The following is a 23909-nucleotide window of genomic DNA, read 5'->3' as shown; positions in this document are numbered from 1 at the left end:
CTTTTGGCCGAGACCCTTCATCAGGACTGGAAAAGAAGGGGGAAGATGCCAGAACTAAAAGGTGAGGGAGGAGAAGGAGGATAGGTGGAAGGTGATAGGTGAAGTCAGGTTGGTGAGAAAGATAAAGGGCTGGAGAGGAAGGATTCTGATAGGCGAGGAGAGTGGATCATAGGAGAAAGGGAAGGAGGAGGGGCACCGGGGGAGGTGATAGGCAGGTGAGAAGAGGTAAGAGGCCAGAGTGGGAATAGAAGAAGGTGGAGGGGGAGGGTTTTTTTACTGGAAAGAGAAATGGATATTCATGCCACACACATCAAAGTTGCTGGTGAACGCAGCAGGCCAGGCAGCATCTCTAGGAAGAGGTACAGTTGACGTTTCGGGCCGAGACCCTTCGTCAGGACTAACTGAAGGAAGAGCTAGTAAGGGATTTGAAAGTTGGAGGGGGAGGGGGAGATCCAAAATGATAGGAGAAGACAGGAGGGGGAGGGATGGAGCCAAGAGCTGGACAGTTGATTGGCAAAAGGGATATGAGAGGATCAGAGGGCAGGTGTAGCGCTTTGGCCGCTTGCAGGGATAGTGCTGGGAGGAGATTAGTGGGGAGGGATGAATGGACAAGGGAGTTGCGGAGGAAGCAATCCCTGTGGAAAGCAGAGAAAGGGGGGAGGTAGGAATCCTTTGGAGATGGTGGAAGTTGTGAGGAATGATGCGTTGGATGTGGAGGCATCCTTCTCCCTTGCCATTTTCAGTGGTACTTTTCTCTCTCTTTTTGCACAACTGATTCAATTTATTTATTAATATTCGTTGGCGCGTGGCCAAGTGGTTAAGGCGTCGGTGTAGTGATCTGAAGGTCGTTAGTTTGATCCTTGGTTGAGGCAGCGAGTGTGTCCTTGAGCAAGGCACTTAACCACACATTGCTCTGCGATGACACCAGTGCCAAGCTGTATGGGTCATAATGCCCTTCCCTTGGACAACATCAGTGGCGTGGAGAGGGGAGACTTGCAGCATGGGCAACTGCTGGTCTTCCATACAACCTTGCCCAGGTCTGTGCCCTGGAAACTTTCCAAGGCGCAAATCCATGTTCTCACGAGACTAACAGGTGCCTATGATTAATATATTCAATTTATGTATTAATATATTCAATTTATTTATTAATATACACTTCTTATTGTGACTTATCATTTCTACTTTATATTTTGATGCACTGCTGTGGCAAAACAACAGCAAATTTCATGACATACGCCAATGATATCAAACTGGATTCGGATTCTGATTCTGATTTTGGGATGCTCGATTCTGATTTATCAGAAGGAGATGGGAAAGAGATGATTAGTTTAGAAGTGATGGAGAGTGTTTTACTCAGACAGTGGCTGATGCCTGGTATGGTGGTAGAGGCAACTACATCAGAGGCTTTTAAGAGATATTTAGATAGGCACATGGATGTGAGGAAGATGGAGGGATATGGACATTGTGCAGGTAGGAGGGATTAATTTTTTTGGGGTTGGGGGGGCATTGATTTTCTTTTCAGTTGGTCCGGCACAACATTGTGGGTTGAAGGGCCTGTTTCTGCTGAACTGTTTTATGTTCAATGTTCTGTGAGTCTGATAGCAGTGGGAATGTCTGGATGTCCGGCCTTTTAAAGGATAAGAGGAAGAGCAGGGTTGACCATAAGGACAAGAGATTGTGCAGATGCTGGGGTCCCAGGGCCAAACCAAATGCTGGAGAGAATCAGTACCTATGGAGAGGAACAAGCAGACAAGTATTCGGGCAGAAATTCTTCATTGAGATAGGGCAGGTGCATTGAAAACTAAAGGGCACATGTTAACAGTGGGGACAGAAGGTTTAGGGGGAGGTCTGAGTAACATAGGCACACTCAGGTGTGCGTTACACCAGGAACAATCTGCCTAACTGGAAGTTGGAGGCAGGTGGGCAAAGCCAAAGCACAGAGGCAAAGACTACGGGGCATGTGCTGACAAATGGGATTACTATAGATGGGCCACCACGGAATAGGATAGCTTATCTTGGAATAAGAGTCAATGAAAGGCCCTTGGGCTGCTCCCATAGAGGGCCGGGAACCCAGGGACACAGGAAGCCCTTGCTCCTCCCATCCAAGTTGAACCTTAGATGCAGAACAAGCCCCTTCTATGCCTACCGGCACCTTCAGCCAGTCCAGCCACATAATGGCGGCTGCCTGCAGGCTGGGTCTCCTCACTCCATCACCATGGCAACTGCTGCCTATCTTGAAGGCCTCAGTACCATATCCACACCAGGCCCGATGCAGCAAGCAAGGTTATAAAGCAGGATTAACAAAAGAATTTAAAGCAAGACCTTCCAGACCAAGGCAGCTCCATAAAGACCCATAAACCTCTGACGGTCTCTGTGTACATTGGCAAGGGAGGCGGGACTCCAGAGCGGTGGGTGGGACTACATTCTTGCCCTGGGTAATAACCAATCAAATCTGCCCATTGGCAGAGTGACAGCACCCAGGTGCAGGTGCTTGTATTGGATGGTCAGTGGGATGGAGAGGAAGATGAGGTCTGTGAAAGGGATGTTGGTACCCACAATTCATTTGTATTGAAAAGAAACAGTCACACCAGTGGTACCAGCTCTTTCTCCTTACTGATGAATTCCTGTTACAACAATTTTATGTTTTGACATATCTCCACCCTTCAATCTACATAAAACTCCATCTTTACTCTCCCATTCTACACAAAAACTCACCTCCATCCCTCCACAACCTTCACAAAATAACTCTTCATCCAATCTCCATATTAAGCAGCTTATGCAGTCTCCCCATGACCATATGAGCTTTCTCCAGGTGCTCTGGTTTCCTCCCAGTCCAAAGACAGACTGATTTGTAGGTTAACTGGGCATATAAATTTTCCTGTGATTAGGGAAGGGTTAAATTGGATGATTGCTGGGTGCTGCGGCTCGAAGGGCCAGAAGAGCCTATCCCACACTGTATCTCAATAAATAAAAATATAAGCATTTCCATCAGTCCTTCAACTACCCCCACCCTCTTACACTGGCTTCTCCTCCTTTCTGATCCATCCCTGGTGAAGGGTCACTCCTGAAACTTTGACATTTGTTCCTCTTGTTAGGTGCTGCTAACCTGCTGAGTTTCTGTGTGTGTGTGTGTGTGTGTGTGTGTGTGTGTGTGTGAATGTGTGTGTGAGTGTGTGTGTGTGTGTTTGTGTTGTGTGTGTTTATGTGTGTGTGGGTGTCTGTGTGAGTGTGTGTGTGTGAGTGTGTGTGTCTGTGTGTGTGTGAGTGTGAATGTGTGTGAGTGTGTGTACGTGTGTTTGTGTTGTGTGTGTTTATGTGCATGTGTGTGTGTGAGTGTGTGTGTGTTTGTGTTGTGTGTGTTTATGTGTGTGTGCGGGTGAATGTGTGTGTGAGTGTGTGTGTCTGTGTGTGTGAGTGTCTGTGTGAGAGTGTGTGTGTTTGTGTGTGGTGTGGGTGTGGGTGTGTATCTGTGTGTGGCTGTGTTTGTGTGTTTGTGCATGGGTGTGGGTGTGTCTGGGTGTGTGTGTGTGTGTTTGTGTGTGGTGTGGGTGTGGGTGTGTGTCTGTGTGTGGCTGTGTTTGTTTGTGCGTGGGTGTGGGTGTGTCTGGGTGTGTGTGTGTGTTTGTGTGTGGTGTGGGTGTGATTGTGTATCTGTGTGTGGCTGTGTTTGTGTGTTTGTGCGTGGGTGTGGGTGTGTCTGGGTGTGTGTGAGTGTGTATGTGTGTGTGTGTTTGTGTGTGGTGTGGGTGTGTGTCTGTGTGTGGCTGTGTGTGTTTGTGCGTGGGCGTGGGTGTGTCTGGGTGTGTGTGAGTGTGTGTGTGTGTGTGTGTGTGTGTTTGTGTGTGGTGTGGGTGTGGGTGTGTGTCTGTGTGTGTGTATCTGTGTGTGGCTGTGTTTGTGTGTTTGTGCATGGGTGTGGGTGTGTCTGGGTGTGTGTGTGTGTGTGTGGTGTGGGTGTGGGTGTGTGTCTGTGTGTGGCTGTGTTTGTTTGTGTGTGGGTGTGGGTGTGTCTGGGTGTGTGTGTGTGTTTGTGCGTGGGTGTGGGTGTGTCTGGGTGTGTGTGAGTGTGTATGTGTGTGTGTTTGTGTGTGGTGTGGGTGTGGGTGTGTGTCTGTGTGTGGCTGTGTTTGTGTGTGGGTGTGGTTGTGTTTGTGTGTTTGTGCATGGGTGTGGGTGTGTCTGTGTGTGTGTGTGTGTGTGTTTGTGTGTGGTGTGGGTGTGGGTGTGTGCCTGTGTGTGACTGTGTTTGTTTGTTTGTGTGTGGGTGTGGGTGTGTCTGGGTGTGTGTGTGTGTGTTTGTGTGTGGTGTGGGTGTGTGTGTGTGTCTGTGTGTGGCTGTGTATGTGTGTTTGTGCGTGGGTGTGGGTGTGTCTGGGTGTGTGTGTGAGTGTGTATGTGTGTGTGTGATTGTGTGTGTGTGTGTTTGTGTGTGGTGTGGGTGTGATTGCGTGTCTGTGTGTGGCTGTGTTTGTGTGTTTGTGTGTGTGTGTGTGGGTGTGTCTGGGTGTGTGTGCGTGTGTGTGTGAGTGTGTCTGTGTGTGTGTATCTGTGTGTGGCTGTGTTTGTGTGTTTGTGCGTGGGTGTGGGTGTGTCTGGGTGTGTGTGAGTGTGTATGTGTGTGTGTGTGTTTGTGTGTGGTGTGGGTGTGGGTGTGTGTCTGTGTGTGGCTGTGTTTGTGTGTTTGTGTGTGGGTGTGGGTGTGTCTGTGTGTGTGTGTGAGTGTGTGTGTGAATGTGTGTGTGTGTGTGTGTGTGTATGTGTTTTCATGTGTGAGTGTGTGTGTGTGTGTGTGTGTTTGTGTGGGTGTGTATCTGTGTGTGGCTGTGTTTGTGTGTTTGTGCATGAGTGTGGGTGTGTCTGGGTGTGTGTGAGTGTGTATGTGTGTGTGTGTGTGTGTGTGTGTGTGTGTTACTCCACCTCACACTGATCTCCACCCTTCATCACTGGACAGTTCGTTTCTCCATCTCCAAACATTCCCTCATTTGCAATCCTCATCATCACAGCCCAACCACTCCCGTTTCTTCAACCCTTCCCCTCTCCTTCAGCAGTGGCCATTTCTGCCATCCCTCTCTCTATCTGCACCGACCTTCATCAATCCTAGGACATACTTCCATGTAAAACTGGATTTATTTCACTACAATAGCTTCATAAAGGTGGCAGCTCTCCATCACCTTCTGTAGAGCACTGAGCGATGGTGGTAAATTTTCTTTCCAACAATACCCAGACCCTGAAAGTTAATCTACTTCACTAACTGAATAATCTTAAACTCTGCTTGGCCATCTGAAATGCTCTACCACATAGTTCACAGGCCTGCAGATGCATTGTTGTGGGCAAGGTGACTGATCAAACCGTAAAATCCTGACCTTGAGCTCCTGGAGTCCACAGTGATGCAGTTGATGATTCCAGTTATTAAAATAATGAATAAAATGTTCCTGCTTGGGCTGGAACACCTTCACTTACCTTAAAGGTTAGCGTTATTTGTCACCTGTCACAGTGAAATACATTGTTTGTGTTAGGGATGTGCCCGCCAGTGTTGCCTTGCTTCTGGCGTCAGCATAGGATGCCCACAAGTTATCAACTCATACGTCCTGGGAGGAAACTGGAGCACCCAAAGGAGACTCACAGTCACGGGGAGAACGCAGTCCTACAGCTAGCGCTTTAGAGTGTTACGCTAACCGCTATGCTGCCGCGGGCACCCCCTCTCTGAGTATTCACGCGGCACAGATACCCGCTGAACTTCACATGAGGCTGAAAACGCACCAACCAGTAAGCGGCCAAACAGGTTGTCCTTCCATACATTCAACATATCTGAGAAATGACAGCCCGACTGCTCCGAGAACATAGAATTTCAGTCGCACACAAGCCAAAAGCAACGTTGAGGAGCATACTTTGCAGACCAAAAGAACAAACTAAGCTCTTAGACAAGACCAATGTGGTCTACAAAATCCCATGCGGAGACTGTGGCCAATATTACGTCGGCCAAACTGGGAGAAAATTATCCACTAGGATCCATGAGCATCAACTGGCTGTAGAGTGGCGTGACCAACTCTCCCTGGTCTCTACCCATGGAGATCGATAGGAGCACAAATCCGACCTGGCATCAGTGAAAGCCGTGGTACAAACAAACCCATGCAAGAGAATTCCTAGAAGCAGTTTTCTGTAAACAGTTCTGTAAGTAAACACCTAGACATCGATCCTTATGAGCCGATGCAGGCAAAATTCCAGACCACAACGTTCGAGGTTCACCACGCAGCCAATCGGTGATGAGGTTTCCTCCCGGCATCTCAGCTGGGTTAACAAAATGACTTCCAATCAGCTGATTGATAAGTATATAAAGGCAAAGCATTCGGAGGACACATCAGAATCAACAGTACACTGACAGAGGCTCCTTGCATTAGGGTTTGCAAGTAAATTGCCAAGCTTGGAGAACAACCCAACCCAGCCTCTCTGATTTTTCTGAACTCTGCATTTAACCTGTTAACATTTGTATTTAATTAATTATTTTTCCTTGAAAGAATCTATCAGTTAACACAGTTCTGATTATTTATTTATTAAGCTAAATCCAATTGGCCTAAAAATACCAATGTATTTATAATTAATTTGTATTCTATATTACCGAGTATTATTAAAACCTGAACTCCCTACCACCAACCAGGTCTGATCACTTATGAAGTGCCAGTGGTATTGTACAACTTGTTAGCTTGTGTCGTAAATGCACCTTATGAAAAATGACAGGCTTCTGGAAAACATGTGATTATTTGTTAATTTATTTGTGGTAATATTACTTTATGTCTTGTATGTGAGTTAATGTGCTCCAGTGCACCTTGCTCTGGAGGAATATTTTCTCGTCTGGTGGCTTACATGTATACAGCTGAATGTCAATAAACTTGAACTTGATTATGAAATGCAAACTGGAATGTTACATAGCAGTCGGACATTTCTAGAAATTTATTCTAACTCTTCTCTGCAACTATTAGAGGCCTTTAACCTAGGTTTGCTTCAATACCATTTAAGAGGGAGATCTGTTAAGCTAATTTGTTGGTGGTCCCCCTCCATTGGCTCATTTCCAACATCTTCAATGTCTCCCCAATCCAATTGGTTCTCTAAACATTCTTCCCCCCCACCAACTCAAACAGCCAATGCTGATCTTTGCTTTCACAAGTCCCGAAGACTTGAATCCTTAAGTCCAAGTGTCTTCATTACAATGACAATTTGGTAGGAAGAATTAGGGAAGCCGAGTATTTATTAAATGGAGTGAGATCGAAAAATGTTGGTACTCAGAAGGGAGGGGGGAATCCACAACTCAAGCAGTGGATATTGGTAGCTAGACCTCACCACAGACACTAGACAGGGAAATAAGCCAGTCCTTAAGGAGTAGTTGGATACAGTATAACCTATAGTGAGGGTGCCTATAGATATCTGTATCAGACAGAGTTTAAGATCTTTTTGAGTTTAGGACTTTGTGGGCAGTGAACACAATACCATCACACAGCTGCAATGTTGACATTTGAACTCCTGCCTGCAGAACACTAGTCCTTGCCCCAAGATATCAGACTAGGAATTTATCTGCTGTGTTACTGTGGCAGCGCAGTAGAGTGGCGGTTAGCAGAACCCTTCCCAGTGCCAAACTGTACGATCAGGGTTCAATCCCCACTGCAGTCTGTAAGGAGTTCATACGCTCTCCCCGAGGCTCTGTGGGTTTCCTCCGGCTATTCCGCTTCCCTCCCACGTCCTGAAGATGTACGGGTCAGTGTTAGCAAGCTGCGCACGTGATGTGCTGCTGCCAGCAACATGGGGAAAGTTGTGGGCTGTCCTAGAACCTCTTGGACTGCGTTGGTCGTTGACACAAAGCAACAAATTTCATGGTTTGCTTTGATGTACCTGTGACAAATAAAGTCAATAATAAATAAAGCTAATCTTTATTAAAAAGTCAACTTTTTGGGCCGCTACCCTTCATCAAGAGTCCCGATGAAGGGTCTTGGCCCAAAACTTTGACGAGTTATTCCTCTCCATAGATGCTGCCTGACCTGCTGAGTTCCTCCAACATTTTGTGTCTGTTACTCTGGATTTCCAGCATCAGCAGAATCTCTCGTGTTTCTAGATTCCATCCGGGATTTATTTCTTCAAATAAAATGGATTCAAAATATCCAGGGAGTGGATGATGAGGGAATTGAAAAGGTTCAAAAATAAGACCCCCGGGCTAGTCAGGTGCCTTAGTTTTTCTCGGAGATCGAGGCAGGAGTGTATCTGCTACTGCAATGGATAGAAGAGAAACTCCCCTACAATCCTGAAAGCTAATAGTGGAAGTCCTTGTCTTGCAGAAATTGGTACTTGAAATGAGATGTGTTCCAATGCTTGCCTCTATCTCCCCTTTCCCCATTCCCCCCAATCCAAAAATGCCCCACAAGAATTTCGAAGCATTGCAGTTGAGTTGCAAGGCAGAAAAACTGTAGAAAAATAATATTGACCGTAAGACCATAGACATAAGAGCAGAGTTAGGCTATTCAGCCCATCAAGTCTGCTCCACTATTTAATCATGGCTGATCGTTTACTCCCCTCCTCAGCCCCACTCCCCGCCCTTCTCTCCGTAACCCTTGATGCCATGGCTAATCAAGAACCTATCAACTTCCGCCTTAAATACACCCAATGGCCAGCTGGTGGCGCAGTGAGATCAGCGCCGGACTCCAGAGCAAAGGTTCCAGAGTTCGAATCCAGGTCGGGCCACTCCCAAGCACACTTTCCATCCGTGCCGGGTTGAGTGTCGAGCTAGCCACTCGGCCTCGTAAAAAGTGCAAGGGTTGAGTCAGGAACCTTCATAACATGCAACACCCATAAAAGTTGCTGGTGAACGCAGCAGGCCAGGCAGCATCTCTAGGAAGAAGTACAGTCGACGTTTCAGGCCGAGACCCTTCGTCAGGACTAACTGAAGGAAGAGCTAGTAAGAGATTTGAAAGTGGGAGGGGGAAGGGGTCTTGAAATTCCAGCATCTGCAGATTTCCTTGTGTTTACATTCATAACATGACCCGGTTAATCCTGACACCATGTGCCAGACAAGAATGGCTGAATGTCTGGTATGACATGCTTAAAAAAAAATACACCCAATGACAGGTCCTCCGCAGTTGCCTGTGGTACCGGATTCTCCACCCTCTGGCTAAAGAAATTTCTCCACAATTGTCCTCATTTGACCTTTTATTAAAAGTAATAACACGTAGACGCCGACAGACATATTTGCTTCTGTGTGGAAAAGTACGTAACCACTGCAGCAACACAGACAAAACGCTAGGGGAACAGACAGCATCCATGGAAATGAATGAACGGTTTACGTTTCGTGTGAGAAACCTTCTTCAGGACTGGAAAGGAAGGGGGAAGACGGCAGAATAAAAAGGTGGGAGGAGGGGATGGAAGATATATAGAAGATGATAGGTGAAGCCAGGTGGGTGGGAAAGGTAAAGGTCTGGAGAGGAAGGAATCTGATAGGAGAGGAGAGCGGACCAGAGGAGAAAGGGGAGGAGGACAGGCACTGGGGGAGGTGATAGGCAGGTGAGATGCCAGAGTGGGGAATAGAAGAAGAGGGGAGGGGGAGGCGATTTTTTTCACCAGAAGGAGAAATCGATATTCATGCTATCAGAATGGATATAAACACTGAATATATATTTCACAACAGTTTATGCTTGCTGACAATGCTGCAGCCCGTGTGACAAGCAGCTTCTGTTCATCTTCAGCTGCAAACTACTGCTCTTCAGCGAGGACCGGCGGGTGGGTAGAGGGTCATCGGAACTGATGGTCCGGAGAGGAGTTGTGAGACATAGCAGTAGGATGGTTACTCCACTTGCTCACGTTATGCCCAATAGAGGCACAACCCAGACTCTGAAATTGATCCACATCTCAGGCCTCATTGGTGGGTTGCGGAGACTCCCTCTAATCTCTGCAGGCAGCCCACGATGCTAATTGTTTTTGTATAGTAACACACACAAAGTGCTGGAGGAACTCAGCAGGCCAGGCAGCATCTATGCAGAGGAATAAAGAGTTGATGTTTCAGACACAAATACTTCACTAAGACTGGAAAGGAAGGGGGCAGAAGCAAGAATAAGAAGGTAGGGGAGGGAGAGGAGTATAAATCTAGCTTCTGCCCCCTCCCACTTCCTTTCCAGTCCTAATGTTCTATGTTATGTTTTATAACCTGACTTTAGCTCGGGCTTCTAACTCTGCTATGAATCAAGTTCTTTTAGGATGGAGAGGTTCCAAAAAAAAAATCACAATTTTACTAATTGTTTAAGAGCAGCCACTGGCCTCGAGCTGAGTCAGAGGCGGAACTATGGTTAAGTGAATAATGGTGAGGAATCTGAGGAAGAAACCAGACTCTCAGTGTAGCTACAAAGCATTCCTGACTGCCCATTCACAATAATTCTGTGGAATTTGTCTTAGAGTTGGTGCTTGAGTTTCTCCCCAACTGAGATTATTGTGTTCAGTTCTGGTCACCCTTCCAGGAAGGATGCAGAAGCGTTAGACAGTGTGCACAGGAGATTTACCAGGCTGCTGAGCAACACACACAAAATGCTGGAGGAACTCAGCAGGTCAGGCAGCATCTATAGAGGGGAATAAACAGTCAGCGTTTTGGGCCGAGACCATTCATTAGGCCCGAAAAGTTGACTCTTTATTCCTTTCCATAGATGATGCTTGACCTGCTGAGTTCCTCCAGAACTGTGTGTGCTGCTCTGGATTTCCAGCATCCGCAAATTCTCCTGTGATCATTGTTTTTCCACAGGCTGATTTTATTGACCCTTGGGATTGATCACTCTACATCCCTTTGCATTGCAAGTCCTATGTACTTGCCAGACTCTTCTCCCCGTTAATAAACCAGCAATCTGTAACACTGAGAGACAGCAGAAGCAAGTTATCTTCAACCCCAAGGGATTGCCTAAGAAGAAGGAGAAAACCTTTGGCCATGTCTAGCACAAATAGCCTGGGCCAAAGAAACATGTGGCAGAGGCTTGTTATCCGAAATCTTTGCCAACACTATTTCAGAGACAAAGAAAGTGGCTAAAAATTAACAAAATGTTTTAAACTTTAATATACATAAATAAAAGATTTCACTTTAACAATTTATGCCAGCTGACTATTGGTAGCTGGATATTTTTCATGCAGAAATGGTCACAGACAAAGTTCACAGTTCTAGCTTTCTCGTCCCTTCTTAGCACATCTGTGGCTAATTATAAGTAACTTTAAAAACAAATCGCCCTAACAGGTTGCATGTAACAAGATTCATTTACTTTAATATTAAGAGACCTTTAAAATAAAATATTAATGAGCCATTTATTTGTGCTGCAGTACAGTTATGAGTAAAAGTTACAAGGCAGATGGAAAAAGATCGGGTCCACTGGACTAACAATAATGCAAAATGCTTTAAAGAAATATTTAAGAAAACATTAAATTTCTCGCTCAATAGAGTCAGATTTAAAAAGTGAAAAAAGTTGAAAAAAATCCATGATAGAATTTACTGCTTAATGAGCAACAAGTGTGTATCAATCACATTAAATTTATTGTTTTTGTGCATGTTCAGTACAGATTGGGCTTGAAAATTATTTAGCTTTAAACATTTACAACATTCCCCCTCTCTTATTGCCCAGCTCTTCAGATAGAATTACTTTGAACAGTGTTCTTGATTGCAATTATTTTTAAGTTGGCCTGATTATGTTTTAATAAATTTCTTGAAAAAAGACTGGTTTGCCATTGAAAATCCCAAGCACAATAACTTTAAGACCTTTGCCTGCTGTCAAAAGAGTTTCCACACATTGTGGACAGAATTACAGATTGTTAATATTTCCCGTAGGGCACTTGAGGGAGACAAATATAGGCATTAGGAGTTTTGCTGAGGATTATTGGATTTCCATCCAGCCTAATGAGCTCAAGAGCCTTGCGAACATAGTAAATATCCTTGGAATGGCAGAAAGTGTCATCGTCAATTTGCTGAACGTTATTGTTCTGAAAACATGAGAAGAAAACAAATGATTACGTCAGTTTAATAGATGTGTTTCCCATCCTGTTTAAACCCACTCACTGCTGTGTTCTGTTACTTTTTACTCTCCTGAATCCCAATACCCTCTGCCCCTTACACTATAATCTTGACTTTGGGCTCTTAAAAAACACTCCATTATCCTGTCACCGATATCGAGACTCGCAGAAAAATCCAGCATAGAAGCACAGTACCAGTTTCAAAGACAGTTTGTTATAAAACAGCTAAACACACCTTTTGTATTTTAAAGATGAACTTTTGGCCTCACAAGCTACATCACCTTGGCCCTTGCATCTTAGAAACATAGAAACATGGAAAACCTACAGCACAATACAGGCCCTTTGGCCCACAAAGCTGTTCCGAACATATCTTTACCTGGGAAATTACCTAGGGTTACCCATAGCCCTGTATTTTTCTAAGCTCCATGTACCTATCCAGGAGTCTCTCAAAAGACCCTATCATATCCTCCTCCACCACCGTCGCTGGCAGCCCATTCCACACTCACCACTTTCACTCACTTACCCCTGACATCTCCTCTGTACCTACTTCCAAACACCTTAAAACTGTACCCTCTAGTGCGAGCCATTTCAGCCCTGGGAAAAAACCTCTGACTATCCACATGATCAATGGCCCTCATCATCTTATACACCTCTATCAGGTCACCTCTCATCCTCCGTTGCTCCAAGGAGAAAAGGCCAAGTTCACTCAACCTATTCTCATAAGGCACGCCCCTCAATCCAGGCAACACTCTTTCTATGGTTTCCACATCGTTCCTGTAGTGAGGTGACGTGAACTGAGCACAGTACTCCCAAGTGGGGTCTGACCAGTGTCCAATATAGCTGCAACATTACCTCTCGGCTCCTAAACACAGTCCCACAATTGCTGAAGGCCAATGCACCATATGCCTTCTTAACCACAAAGTCAACCTGTGCAGCTGCTTTGAGTGTCCAATAGACTCGGATCCCATGATCCCTCTGATCCTCCACACTGCCAAGAGTCTGACCATTAATACTATATTCTGCCATCATATTTGACCTACCAAAATGAACCACTTCACACTTGTCTGGGTTGAACTCCATCTGCCACTTCTCAGCCCAGTTTTGCATCCTATCAATGTCCCACTGTAACCTCTGACAGCCCTCCACACTATCCACAACACCCCCAACCTTTGTGTCATCAGCAAATTTACTAACCCATCCCTTCACTTCCTCATCCAGGTCATTTATAAAAATCACAAAGAGTAGGGGTCCCAGAACAGATCACTAAGGCACACCACTGGTCACCAACCTCCATGCAGAATATGACCCGTCTACAACCACTCTTTGCCTTCTGCGGGCAAGCCAGTTCTGGATCCACAAAGCAATGTTCCCTTGGATCCTATGCCTCCTTACTTTCTTAATAAGCCTTGCATGGGGTACCTTATCAAATGCTTTGCTGAAATCCATATACATTACATCTACTTCTCTACCTTCATCAATGTGTTTAGTCACATCCTCAAAAAATTCAGTCAGGCTCGTATGGCACGACCTGCCTTTGACAAAGCCATGCTGACTATTCCTAATCATATTATGCCTTTCCAAATGTTCATAAATCCTGCCTCTCAGGATCTTCTCCATCAACTTACCAACCACTGAAGTAAGACTTACTGGTCTATAATTTCCTGGACTATTTCTACTCCATTTCTTGAATAAGGGAACAACATCTGCAACCTTCCAATCCTCTGGAACCTCTCCCGTCCCCATTGATGATGCAAAGATCATTGCCAGAGACTCAGCAATCTCCTCCCTCACCTCCCACAGTAGCCTGGGGTACATCTCATCTGGTCCCAGAGACTTATCCAACTTGATGTTTTCCAAAAGCTCCAGCACACCCTCTTTCATAATGTCTATGTGCTCAAGCTTTTCAGTCCACTGTAAGTCATCCCTACAATCACCAAGATCCTTTTCCGTTGTAAATACTGAAGCAAAGTATTCATTAAGTACCTCTGCTATCTCCTCCTGTTCCATACACGCGCTTCCACTGTCACACTTAATTGATCCTTTTCTCTCATGCCTTATCCTCTTCACATACTTGTAGAATGCCTTGGGGTTTTCCTTAATCCTGTCCGCCAAGGCCTTTTCATGGCCCCTTCTGGCTCTCCAAATTTCATTCTTAAACTCCTTCCTGCTATCCTTATAATCTTCTAGATCTCTATCGTTACCTGGTTTTTTGAACCTTTCGTAAGCTTTTCTTTTCTCCTTGACTAGATTTACAACAGCCTTTGTACACCATGGTTCCTGTACCCTACCATCCTTTCCCTGTCTCATTGGAATGTACCTATGCAGAACCCCATGCATATATCCCCTGAACATTTGCCACATTTCTTCTGTACATTTCCCTGAGAACATCTGTTCCCAATTTATGCTTCCAAGTTCCTGCCTGATAGCCTCATATTTCCTCTTACTCCAATTAAACGCTTTCCTAACCTATCTATTCCTATCCCTCTCCAATGCTATGATAAAGGAGATAGAATTGTGATCACTATCTCCAAAATGCTCTCCTACTGAGAGATCTGACACGTGACCAGGTTCATTTCCCAATACCGGATCAAGTACACCCTCTCCTCTTGTAGGCTTATCTACATATTGTGTCAAGAAACATTTTTGAACACACGTAACAAATTCCACCCCATCTAAACCCCTCGCTCTAGGAAGATGCCAATCAATATTTGGGAAATTAATATCTCCCAGCACAACAACCCCGGTATTATTGCACCTTTTCAGAATCTGTCTCTCTATCTGCTCCTCGATGTCCCGGTTGCTATTCGGTGGTCTATATAAACACCCAGTAGAGTTATTGACCCCTTCCTGTTCCCTAACTTCCACCCACAGAGACTCCGTAGACAATCCCTCCATGACTTCCTCCTTTTCTGTAGCCATGACACTATCTCTGATCAACAATGCCACACCCCCACCTCTTTTACCTCCCTCCCTGTCCTTTCTGAAACATCTAAAGCCTGGCACTCGATGTAACCATTCTTGACTGTGAGCCATCCAAGTCTCTGCAATGGCCACAACATCATAGCTCCAAGTACTGATCCATGCTCTAAGCTCATCTGCTTTGTCCACAACACACCTCACATTAAAATAAACACATCTCAAACCATCGGTCTGAACGTGTTCCTTCTCTATCACCTGCCTATCCTCCCTCTCGCACTGTCTCCAAGCTTTCTCTATTTGTGAGCCAGGCCCCTCTTTCTCTGTCTCTTTAGCTTGGTTCCCACCCCCTAGCAATTCTAGTTTAAACTCTCCCCAGTAGCCTTAGCAAACCTCCCCGCCAGGATATTCAAGTGCAACCCGTCCTTTTTGTACAGGTCACACCTGCCCCAAAAGAGGTCCCAATGATCCAGAAATCTGAATCCCTTCTCCCTGCTCCAATCCCTCAGCCACGCATTTATCCTCCACCTCATTCTATTCCTATACTCACTGTCACGTGGCACAGGCAGTAATCTCGAAATTACTACCTTTGTGGTCCTGCTTCTCAACTTCCTTCCTAACTCCCTGTAATCTGTTTTCAGGATCTCCTCCCTTTTCTTATTAATGTTGTTGGTACCAGTATGTTCCACGACCTCTGGCTGTTATCCTTCCCACTTCAGGGTATCGTGGACGCAATGAGAAACACCCTGGACCCTGGCACCAGAGAGGCAAACTATCACCCGCATTTCTTTCCTGCATCCACAGAATTGACTGTCTAACCCCTTAACTATAGAGTCCCCTTGTTGCTTCCCCCCAGGTTGGCCATACCCCCCCCAGCAATACTCAAACATGAATACTTATTGTTAAGGGGGACAGGCACAGGGGTACTCTCTAGCACCTGCTTCTTTCCCTTCCCTCTCCTAACTGTTACCCACTTCTCTGTCTCCTGTGGTCCCAGGGTGACTATCTGCCTATGGCTCCTCTCTATCACCTCCTCACTCTCCCTGACAAGATGAAGGTCATCGAGCTGCATCTCCAGTTCCCTAACCCGGTCCCTAAGGAGCTGCAGCTCGTTGCACCTGGTGCAGATGAGGCCGTCCGGGAGGCTGGGAGTCTCACGGATTTTCCACACCTGACTCTGAACACAGAACACCGGCCTGACACACATTCTTCCTGTCTATATTGTACACAGGCACCCTACCTTGTCTCAACCCGTTATCGCCAAAGCCCCATGGAACCAAAGCCCTCCTACTATGTCACCCACTCTATAAAGCTGTCTCCCTTTAAACTCTTCTCGCTGTTCTCACTGGCTGACATCCACGCGCTTGCACAGACGTGCCTCGATCAAACCGCTGAAGAAATAACCCTCATTCTATACCTGCACTGTACTTCCTCTGTGATTGTATAAACATATTCTGCATTTTGTTGTTGCTTTTCCTTTGTTTCCACACTCGTGGTACATCAGGCGGTAAACTTGCTGTTTCTTTACCATTTTTGTCTGTTTTCTATGAGGCCAAGTTGCCAGCTCAATGCTCAAACCAGCATGGATGCAAAGCTAGCAAGGAGCCAGCCGGATTCGAACCCGGGACTATTCACCTCGAAGTTTACGCCAATGCCACTACACCTCTGGCTAATACTTTCCTTTGTAGTACCTCAATGTAATTATATCTTGAAGTGACCATGCATGGATGACAAGCTTTTTACTGCATGTCAGCACACGTGACGATAATAAACCAATACCAGTATGGTAAGATTAGGATTTTACTGTGAAAAATTGAAAAAATATGCAATGGCCTAATTATCTTTTCAAATTTGGAGCTTTCCCCTGAATCTGCACTTCATGAGGGAGTTTGGCAGTGGTGATAAGGCAGATCAGAAATGATCTCAATGAGCATGAGGTTCTTTTACCTGCAGGTTAAGAGAGCGAAGACTTTCAGGCAGTGGAAGGGGGACGTAACTCAGTGCATTGCCAGCCAGGTACAAAAATGCGAGGTTATTCATATCCTGTCATCCAAAAAGAAGTAGTGAGGAAATGGTGTTTAACATGAGTAACGTACACTGTGCCACAGTTAGAATGACTGTTTATAACTGATACAGCGAGTAAAAACTGGTGTGCCGATTGAGTACAGTGAAGTCCAGTTAACTGGGCTGTTGGTTAATTGGGGACAACTCTTAATCTCAAAAACTATTCAAGACAATAGCAAGGAATTCCTTTGTTTGTTTGGGACACTATACCACCTAGCAGGGGCAGGAGACTGTTGCTGAACAGTTTCAAACTGGCGTTAGTCATGTGTCACTTCTATAGACATTACACTGTGCTTCAGCCGAACAGTTTTTAAGCAGCGTCAGTTGCAAGTGTTTGTATTCAAAAAGCAGCAATTTTCTCACTGATAGTTGGCGAGAAATAAGCAGTAAGACAATTCAGAACTGTTTTGCAGATGCCAGAAACAGCTGGGTGTGAAAATGTAATGATTTTACTACGTCAACAGGTTAGAAACTACGAAGAATTTGAAAGCATTGACAATTACCTTGAACGTTACGATGTAAATGAAGATTTGGAGGATGCAATTGTCGATAGCATTGTATGAAGGGAGTCCATTACCGGCACTAGAGCTCTGCACTGATTTTGTTCATTTACAGTCAAAAGAGCATGACACAGACAAATTCCACCATTGATAAGTAATAGGAAGTAATACAGAGTTTTATAGTACTGCAGTAGTTTGATTATGTTCTGCTTTGTTCGGTATTTCATTTAAATACATAATGTGTTACTGTGCTTGCTTTTTTACACTTTTTTAACTATTTCCATGAAACTTTGCCTAATTGGGGCAGTCATTTAATTGGGACAAACTGTACTGGTCCTGGTGTGTCCCAATTAACTGGAATCCACTGTATTTATTTTTACTATCACTTGAGTACAATTCTCATCATATTGCAGTTTTCCTTTACAAATCTATAAAAGTGAAGGAAGATTTTGTTTAATTTTGTTCTGCTGGTCCTGAAGAGAACTGTGGCTACCAAGCACCACCTATGATGCTGCCTGTCAGCATATTCACAGACCTGACTTTACCTGAGATGTTGCTTTGACCCCAGCATCTGCAGATTATTTTGTGTTCCTGAGATGTTCTGTAATGAAGCCGCACCCTGCTTTGCAACATTCTCATTTTTATATTCAGTCTTCCTGAGGCCATTACAGCCTTGTGAATCTTCCTGACTGGCATTCATTCTACCACTGTTCTCCAGCTACCAGTACAATGATCTCTCTTGGAGGAAAGATCTGCGACTTTGTTGAATGGAAAAAATCCATCCTGAGTGAATTAAAGTTGGGATCAGAAGAGATAAAATGCAACACACAAGGTTCAGGAGCAGTTATTACCCTTCAACCATCAGGTTCAGGGAGATATAGATAGGTTAAGTGAGTGGACAAGGGTCTGTCAGATAGAGTACAATGTTTTGTAAATGTGAGGTCATCCTCTTCAGAAAGAAAGATGAAAGACCAGATTATTATTTAAATGGTAAAAAATTGCAGCAAGCTGCATGCAGAGGGACTTGGGAGTGCTTGTGCATGAATCACAAAAGGTTGGTTTGCAGGGGCAACAGGCTATCAAGAAGGCAAGTGGAATATTGACCTTTGTTGCTAGAGGGACTGAATTTAAGAACAGGGAGGTTATGCTGCAGCTGTTCAGGGTACAGATGAGGCCGCATGTGGAGTACTGCGTGCAGTTCTGGTCTCCTTACTTGAGGAAGGATGTACTGGTTTTGGAGGTGGTGCAGAGGAGGTTCACTAGGTTGGTTCCAGAGATGAGGGGATTAGACTATAAGGAGAGATTGAGTCACTTGGGACTGTACTCACTGGAATTCAGAAGAATGAGATGAGATCTTACAGAAACATATAAAATTATGAAAGGGATAGATAAGATAGAGGCAGGAAAGTTGTTTCCACTGGTAAGTGAGACTAGAACCAGGAGACGTAGCCTCAAGATTCAGGGGAGTAAATTTAGGACAGAGATGAGGAGGAACTGCTTTTCCCAGAAAGTGGTGAATGTATGGAATTCTCTGCCCAACGATGCAGTGGAGGCTACCTGAGTAAATATATTTAAGACAAGGTTGGATAGATTTTTGCATAGTAGGGGGATAAAGGGTTATGGGGAAAAGGCAGGTAGGTGGAGATGATTCCATGGTCAGGTCAGCCATGATCTTATTGAATGGTGGAGCAGGTTCGGCAGGTCGGATGGCCTACTCCTGCTCCTATTTCTTATGTTCTTGTGTCCTTATCTGGAAAAAGTCCTGATCATCTCAACGCTGCTCTGATTGCACAACCTATGGACTTACTTTCAAGGTCTCTACAACTCAGGTTCTCAGTTTTATTTATTTAGTTTATTATTTGCACAGTTTGTCTTCTTTTTCACGTTGGTTGTTTGTCAGTCTTTGTGCATATATGGTTTTTCATTGATACTATTGTATTTCTCTGTTTTGTCTTGAATTCCCGTGAGGAAACAAATCTCAAAGTAATACATGGTGACATATATGCACTTTGATAATAAATTTACTTTGAGCTTTGAGTTTGCACGTTCTCCCGGTGATCAAATCGGTTTTCCCATTTTCTCCCACTTCCCAAAGATGAAGAATTGGTGCTACTGTGTTGGTGAATGGAGGAACAGGGGAGGAGCTGATGGGTATGGTGGAGAACAGGTGGAAGAACGAAAGGGGTCCAGATAGAATAAGTGTAAAATGGGTGGTTGGTGATACAGACTCAGAGGGCTGATGGACTTGCTTCCATTATGCAAGTTCCCAGAGTGAAAGAAGTATTTTATATGATGCTGTGACCTATGAACTCTCAAAATTCATGCTCTTCCACCCACTCACTCTCTTCTCACTACTACCACAAGGAAGGAGGTACAGGAGCCTTCAGTCCCACACCACCAGGTTCAGGAATAGTTATTACCCCTCAACCATCAGGCTCCTGAACAGGCACAAATAACTTCACTCACCTCAACACTAAACTGAATCCACAAACTATGGACTAATTTTCCAAGACTCTACAGTTCATGCTCTCAGTATTATTTGTTTGTTTTGTATTTTCACATTTTGTCTTTTTTACACATTGCTTTTTTGTCAGCATCTCTGTGTAGTTTTTCATTGATTCTATTATAATTCTTTTTTCTACTGTGAATGCCTGAAAGAAAATAAACCTCAGGGAGTATAAATGTACTTTGATAATAAAATTACTTTGAACTTTGAACACAGACTTGCTTTCACCTAGTTCAACCTATTCCAAAACCAGACTCACACTGTCAAGCAAAAGTTAAATTTGGTTAAAAGTTGAGTCAGAAGTTGAAGTTGGGTTATACAGTACTTGTGGTTATGAGGCAGAGAGCGGTGGTTAGGGTTTAAAATTCATCAGCTTCGTTATCCCTACCAATGATCTCAGCATTTGGAGATCTCGAGTTAAAGGAGGCAATCACCCTTAGCACCCTATCTGAAACCACTGTGTGTTTTGCCTCTGTGCAGAGAATCCCAGGACACCAGCCTCTTCTTTGACTTTCCCTCTTGTGGCATAGGAGGCAAATAGAACTTATGACCCAAATAAGATTCATGAAAATAAGCAGGGAGATTGGCAGCTCAGGATCCTGATACAATTTATAGCTCTTTTCCTTCTTCTTCACCAGATTTTTTGGCTTTTCAAGGTAATGGGCTTCTTCAGCAAAACGAGGAGAAATACATGATCTAATCTTTCATCATCAATATACCCTCTAAATTTTTACACTTTTGCACAGGTGTGAATGCTGAATTGCCCAAAAAATAAAATGCAAAGCAACACATGCACAAAATGCTGGAGGATCTCAGCAGGTCAGGCAGCATCGATAGAAATGAATAAATAGTTGACGCTTCAGGCTGAGACCCTTCAGTACTGGAAAGGAAGGAGGTAGATGAAAGAATAAAAATGTGGGAGGTGAGGAAGGAGAATAGTTAGAAGCCGATAGGTGAAGCCAGGTGAGCTGGAAAGATAAAGGTCTGGAGAAGGAGGTATCTGACAGGAGAGGAGAGTGGACTGTAGGAGAAGGGGAAGAAGTGCAAACAGGCTAATATTTTTGCTAAGACAAATGTAGAGATAGCACTTAATGTGAAAATTGTGGAAATGTACTTGCAGGAAAAAATAGCATTTTTGTCTGTAACAAAATGGAACCTGTATTGTACCAGAGTGCTTTGCTAATAGTGTTTGTGCAACATTATGCTGATGGTCCTTGAGTACATGACAAACTACAGAAAGACAAGTAGATGCATTACTGGAAGAATGACAAAGACACTGATTAAACAGACATACAGAATGTCCTTGTGGCATTCCCTTGCAACAGGTAAATTAAACACGATTGTAATTGATCCATTTTGATTTAATTGCTGCTTGTTATAAGATGTAGTGAAAAAGTATCATCAAAATGATAGATGCTTCGTTCAATATGCACATTTTTAACCTCGGATTAATATTGGAAAATTGACCAAATTAACTTGTGTACATAATAATGAGACTTACTTTGAATGCCTCTTTCTTTATCCCATTGCTGTGTAGTTTATTGTAACTTGCATCAATGTTGACCATGGTGTTGGGAAGCTCTGGAAGCTGTACAAGTTCATTTGAAGCAATCATCAGATCCACCAGTTCTGGCAGCTGCCTTAAAGCATCCTCATCAATAGAAGAGATCCTATTTCCTGTTAGGTCAATCCTCTTTAAGTGATCTGAAATGACAATGCAGAACACAGTTAGAATCAGGTTATTATCACAGGCGTATGTTACAACATCTGTCGTTTTGCAGCGGGAGGACAGTACAATGCATAAGAATATACTCCAAGTTACAATAAGAAATATGAAAAGATAAGTAAGTACAAAAAGAGAGCAAACAGTGAGCCGGTGTTCATAGGTTCATTGTCCATTCAGAAATTTAATGGTGGAGGGAAGGGAGCTGTTTCTAAAATACTGAGTCTGTGTCTTCAGACTCCTGTACCTCCTCCTTGATGGCAGTAATGAGAAGAGGGAATGTTATGAATGGTAAGGGTCCTTGATGATGAATCTTGCCTTCTTGAGGCACAGCCTACTGAAGAGCTCACCGATGGAGGGGAATCTCGCACTCATGATGGAGCTGGCTTAGTCTCCAACACTGCACAGCTATTGCCGATCCTGTGCATTGGAGCCATATCAGACCGTGATGCAACTGGTCAGAGTATTTTCCACCGCATATCTGTGGACATTTTCTAGAGCCTTCAGTAACATAAAATACTTTGCAAATTAAAGCTTAATAATTTCTTTGTGATACAATATTTTAGTGGTCCTACATTTAGGTATTAACAAAAATTAGAAATTTGAAATGAACTCAGTGGACACTAATATTGCTTGCTTCTGATTAATCTATTGCGAATTTGTAATGTTAAAAATAATTAATTATTTATGGAGCATGTTACATATTTACGATGTGGTTCAAAGAGCTTTGCAATGATGTAGAGTGCAAACATGAAAATAAAAGACAAAAAGATGTTAGTTAAAAGCTTGGTTAAATAAATAGAAACATAGAAACAAAGAAAACCAACAGCACAATACAGGTCCTTCAGCCCACAAAGCTGTGACGAACATATCCCTAGCTTAGAAATTACTAGGCTTACCCATAGCCCTCTACTTTTCTAAGCTCCATGTACTTATCCAGGAGTCTCTTAAAAGACCCTATCATATCCACCTCCATTACCGCCGCCAGCAGCCCATTCCATGCATTCACCACTCTCCGCGTAAAAAATTTACCCCTGACATTTCCTCTGTACCTACTTCCAAGCACCTTATATCTGTGCCCTCTTGAGCTAGCATTTTAGCCCTGGGTAAAAGCCTCCGACTATCCACACGATCAATGCCTCTCATCATCTTATACACCTCTATCAGGTCACCTCACATCCTCCACCGCTCCAAGGAGAAAAGGTCAAGTTCACTCAACCTATTCTCATAAAGCATGCTCCCCAATCCAGGCAACATCCTTGTAATTCTCCTCTGCACCCTTTCTATAGTTTCCACATCCTTCCTGCAGTGAGATGATCAGAACTGAGCACAGTACTCCAAGTGGGGACTGACCACGGTCCTATAAAGCTGTAAATTACCTCTTGGCTCCGAAACTCAATCCCACAATTGATGAAGGACAATGCATCATATGCCTTCTTAACCACAGAGTCAACCTGCGCAGCAGCTTTGAGTGTCCTATGGACTTGGACTCCAAGATCCCTCTGAACCTCCACACTGCCAAGAGTCTTACCATTAATTCTGCCATCATATTTGACCTACCAAAATGAACCACATTACACTTATCTGGGTTGAACTCTATCTGCCACTTCTCAGCCCAGTTTTGCATCCTATCAATGTCCCGCAGTAACATCTGACAGCCCTCCACATTATCTATAACACCCCCAACTTTTGTGTCATCAGCAAATTTACTAACCCATCCCTCCACTTCCTCATCCAGGTAATTTATAAAAATCACAAAGAGTAGGGGCCCCAGAACAGATCACTGAGGCATACCACTGGTCACCGACCTCCATGCAGAACATGACCCATCTACACCCACTCTTTGCCTTTTGTGGGCAAGCCAGTTCTGGATCCACAAAGCAATGTCCCCTTGGATCCCATGCCTCCTTACTTTCTCAATAAGCTTTGCATGGTGTACCTTGTCAAATGCCTTGCTGAAATCCATATACATTACATCTACTGCTCTACCTTCATCAATGTGTTTAGTCACATCCTCAAAAAATTCAGTCTGGCTCGTAAGGCAGGACCTGCCTTTGACAAAACCATGCTGACTATTCCTAATCATATTATGTCTCTCCAAATATTCATAAATCCTGCCTCTCAGGATCTTTTCCATCAACTTACCAACTACTGAAGTAAGACTAACTGGTCTATAATTTCCTAGGCT

The 23909-nt window shown here is 44.2% G+C and overlaps 1 protein-coding gene across 1 annotated transcript in view; it reads right to left on the bottom strand.

Moving 5' to 3' along the window:
- Nucleotides 1–11245: 11245 nt before the first annotated feature.
- The window catches only part of LOC134352251 (epiphycan-like), a 42561-nt gene continuing 29897 nt past the window's right edge, over nucleotides 11246–23909 (bottom strand). Inside the window, exons 4-6 of the mRNA XM_063059544.1 lie at nucleotides 21500–21702; nucleotides 16876–16971; nucleotides 11246–11982 (exon numbers count right to left, since the gene is read on the bottom strand). Coding sequence (XP_062915614.1) covers nucleotides 11815–11982; nucleotides 16876–16971; nucleotides 21500–21702 — 467 coding nt within the window. The 3' untranslated portion in view covers nucleotides 11246–11814. The remainder of the gene's footprint in view (nucleotides 11983–16875; nucleotides 16972–21499; nucleotides 21703–23909) is intronic.

This window comes from Mobula hypostoma, chromosome 9, assembly GCF_963921235.1.
Source record: "Mobula hypostoma chromosome 9, sMobHyp1.1, whole genome shotgun sequence".
Classification (NCBI taxonomy): Eukaryota; Metazoa; Chordata; class Chondrichthyes; order Myliobatiformes; family Myliobatidae; genus Mobula; species Mobula hypostoma.
Note: the sequence above shows the minus strand (reverse complement) of the source record. Positions and strands in the feature narration are given on the sequence as shown.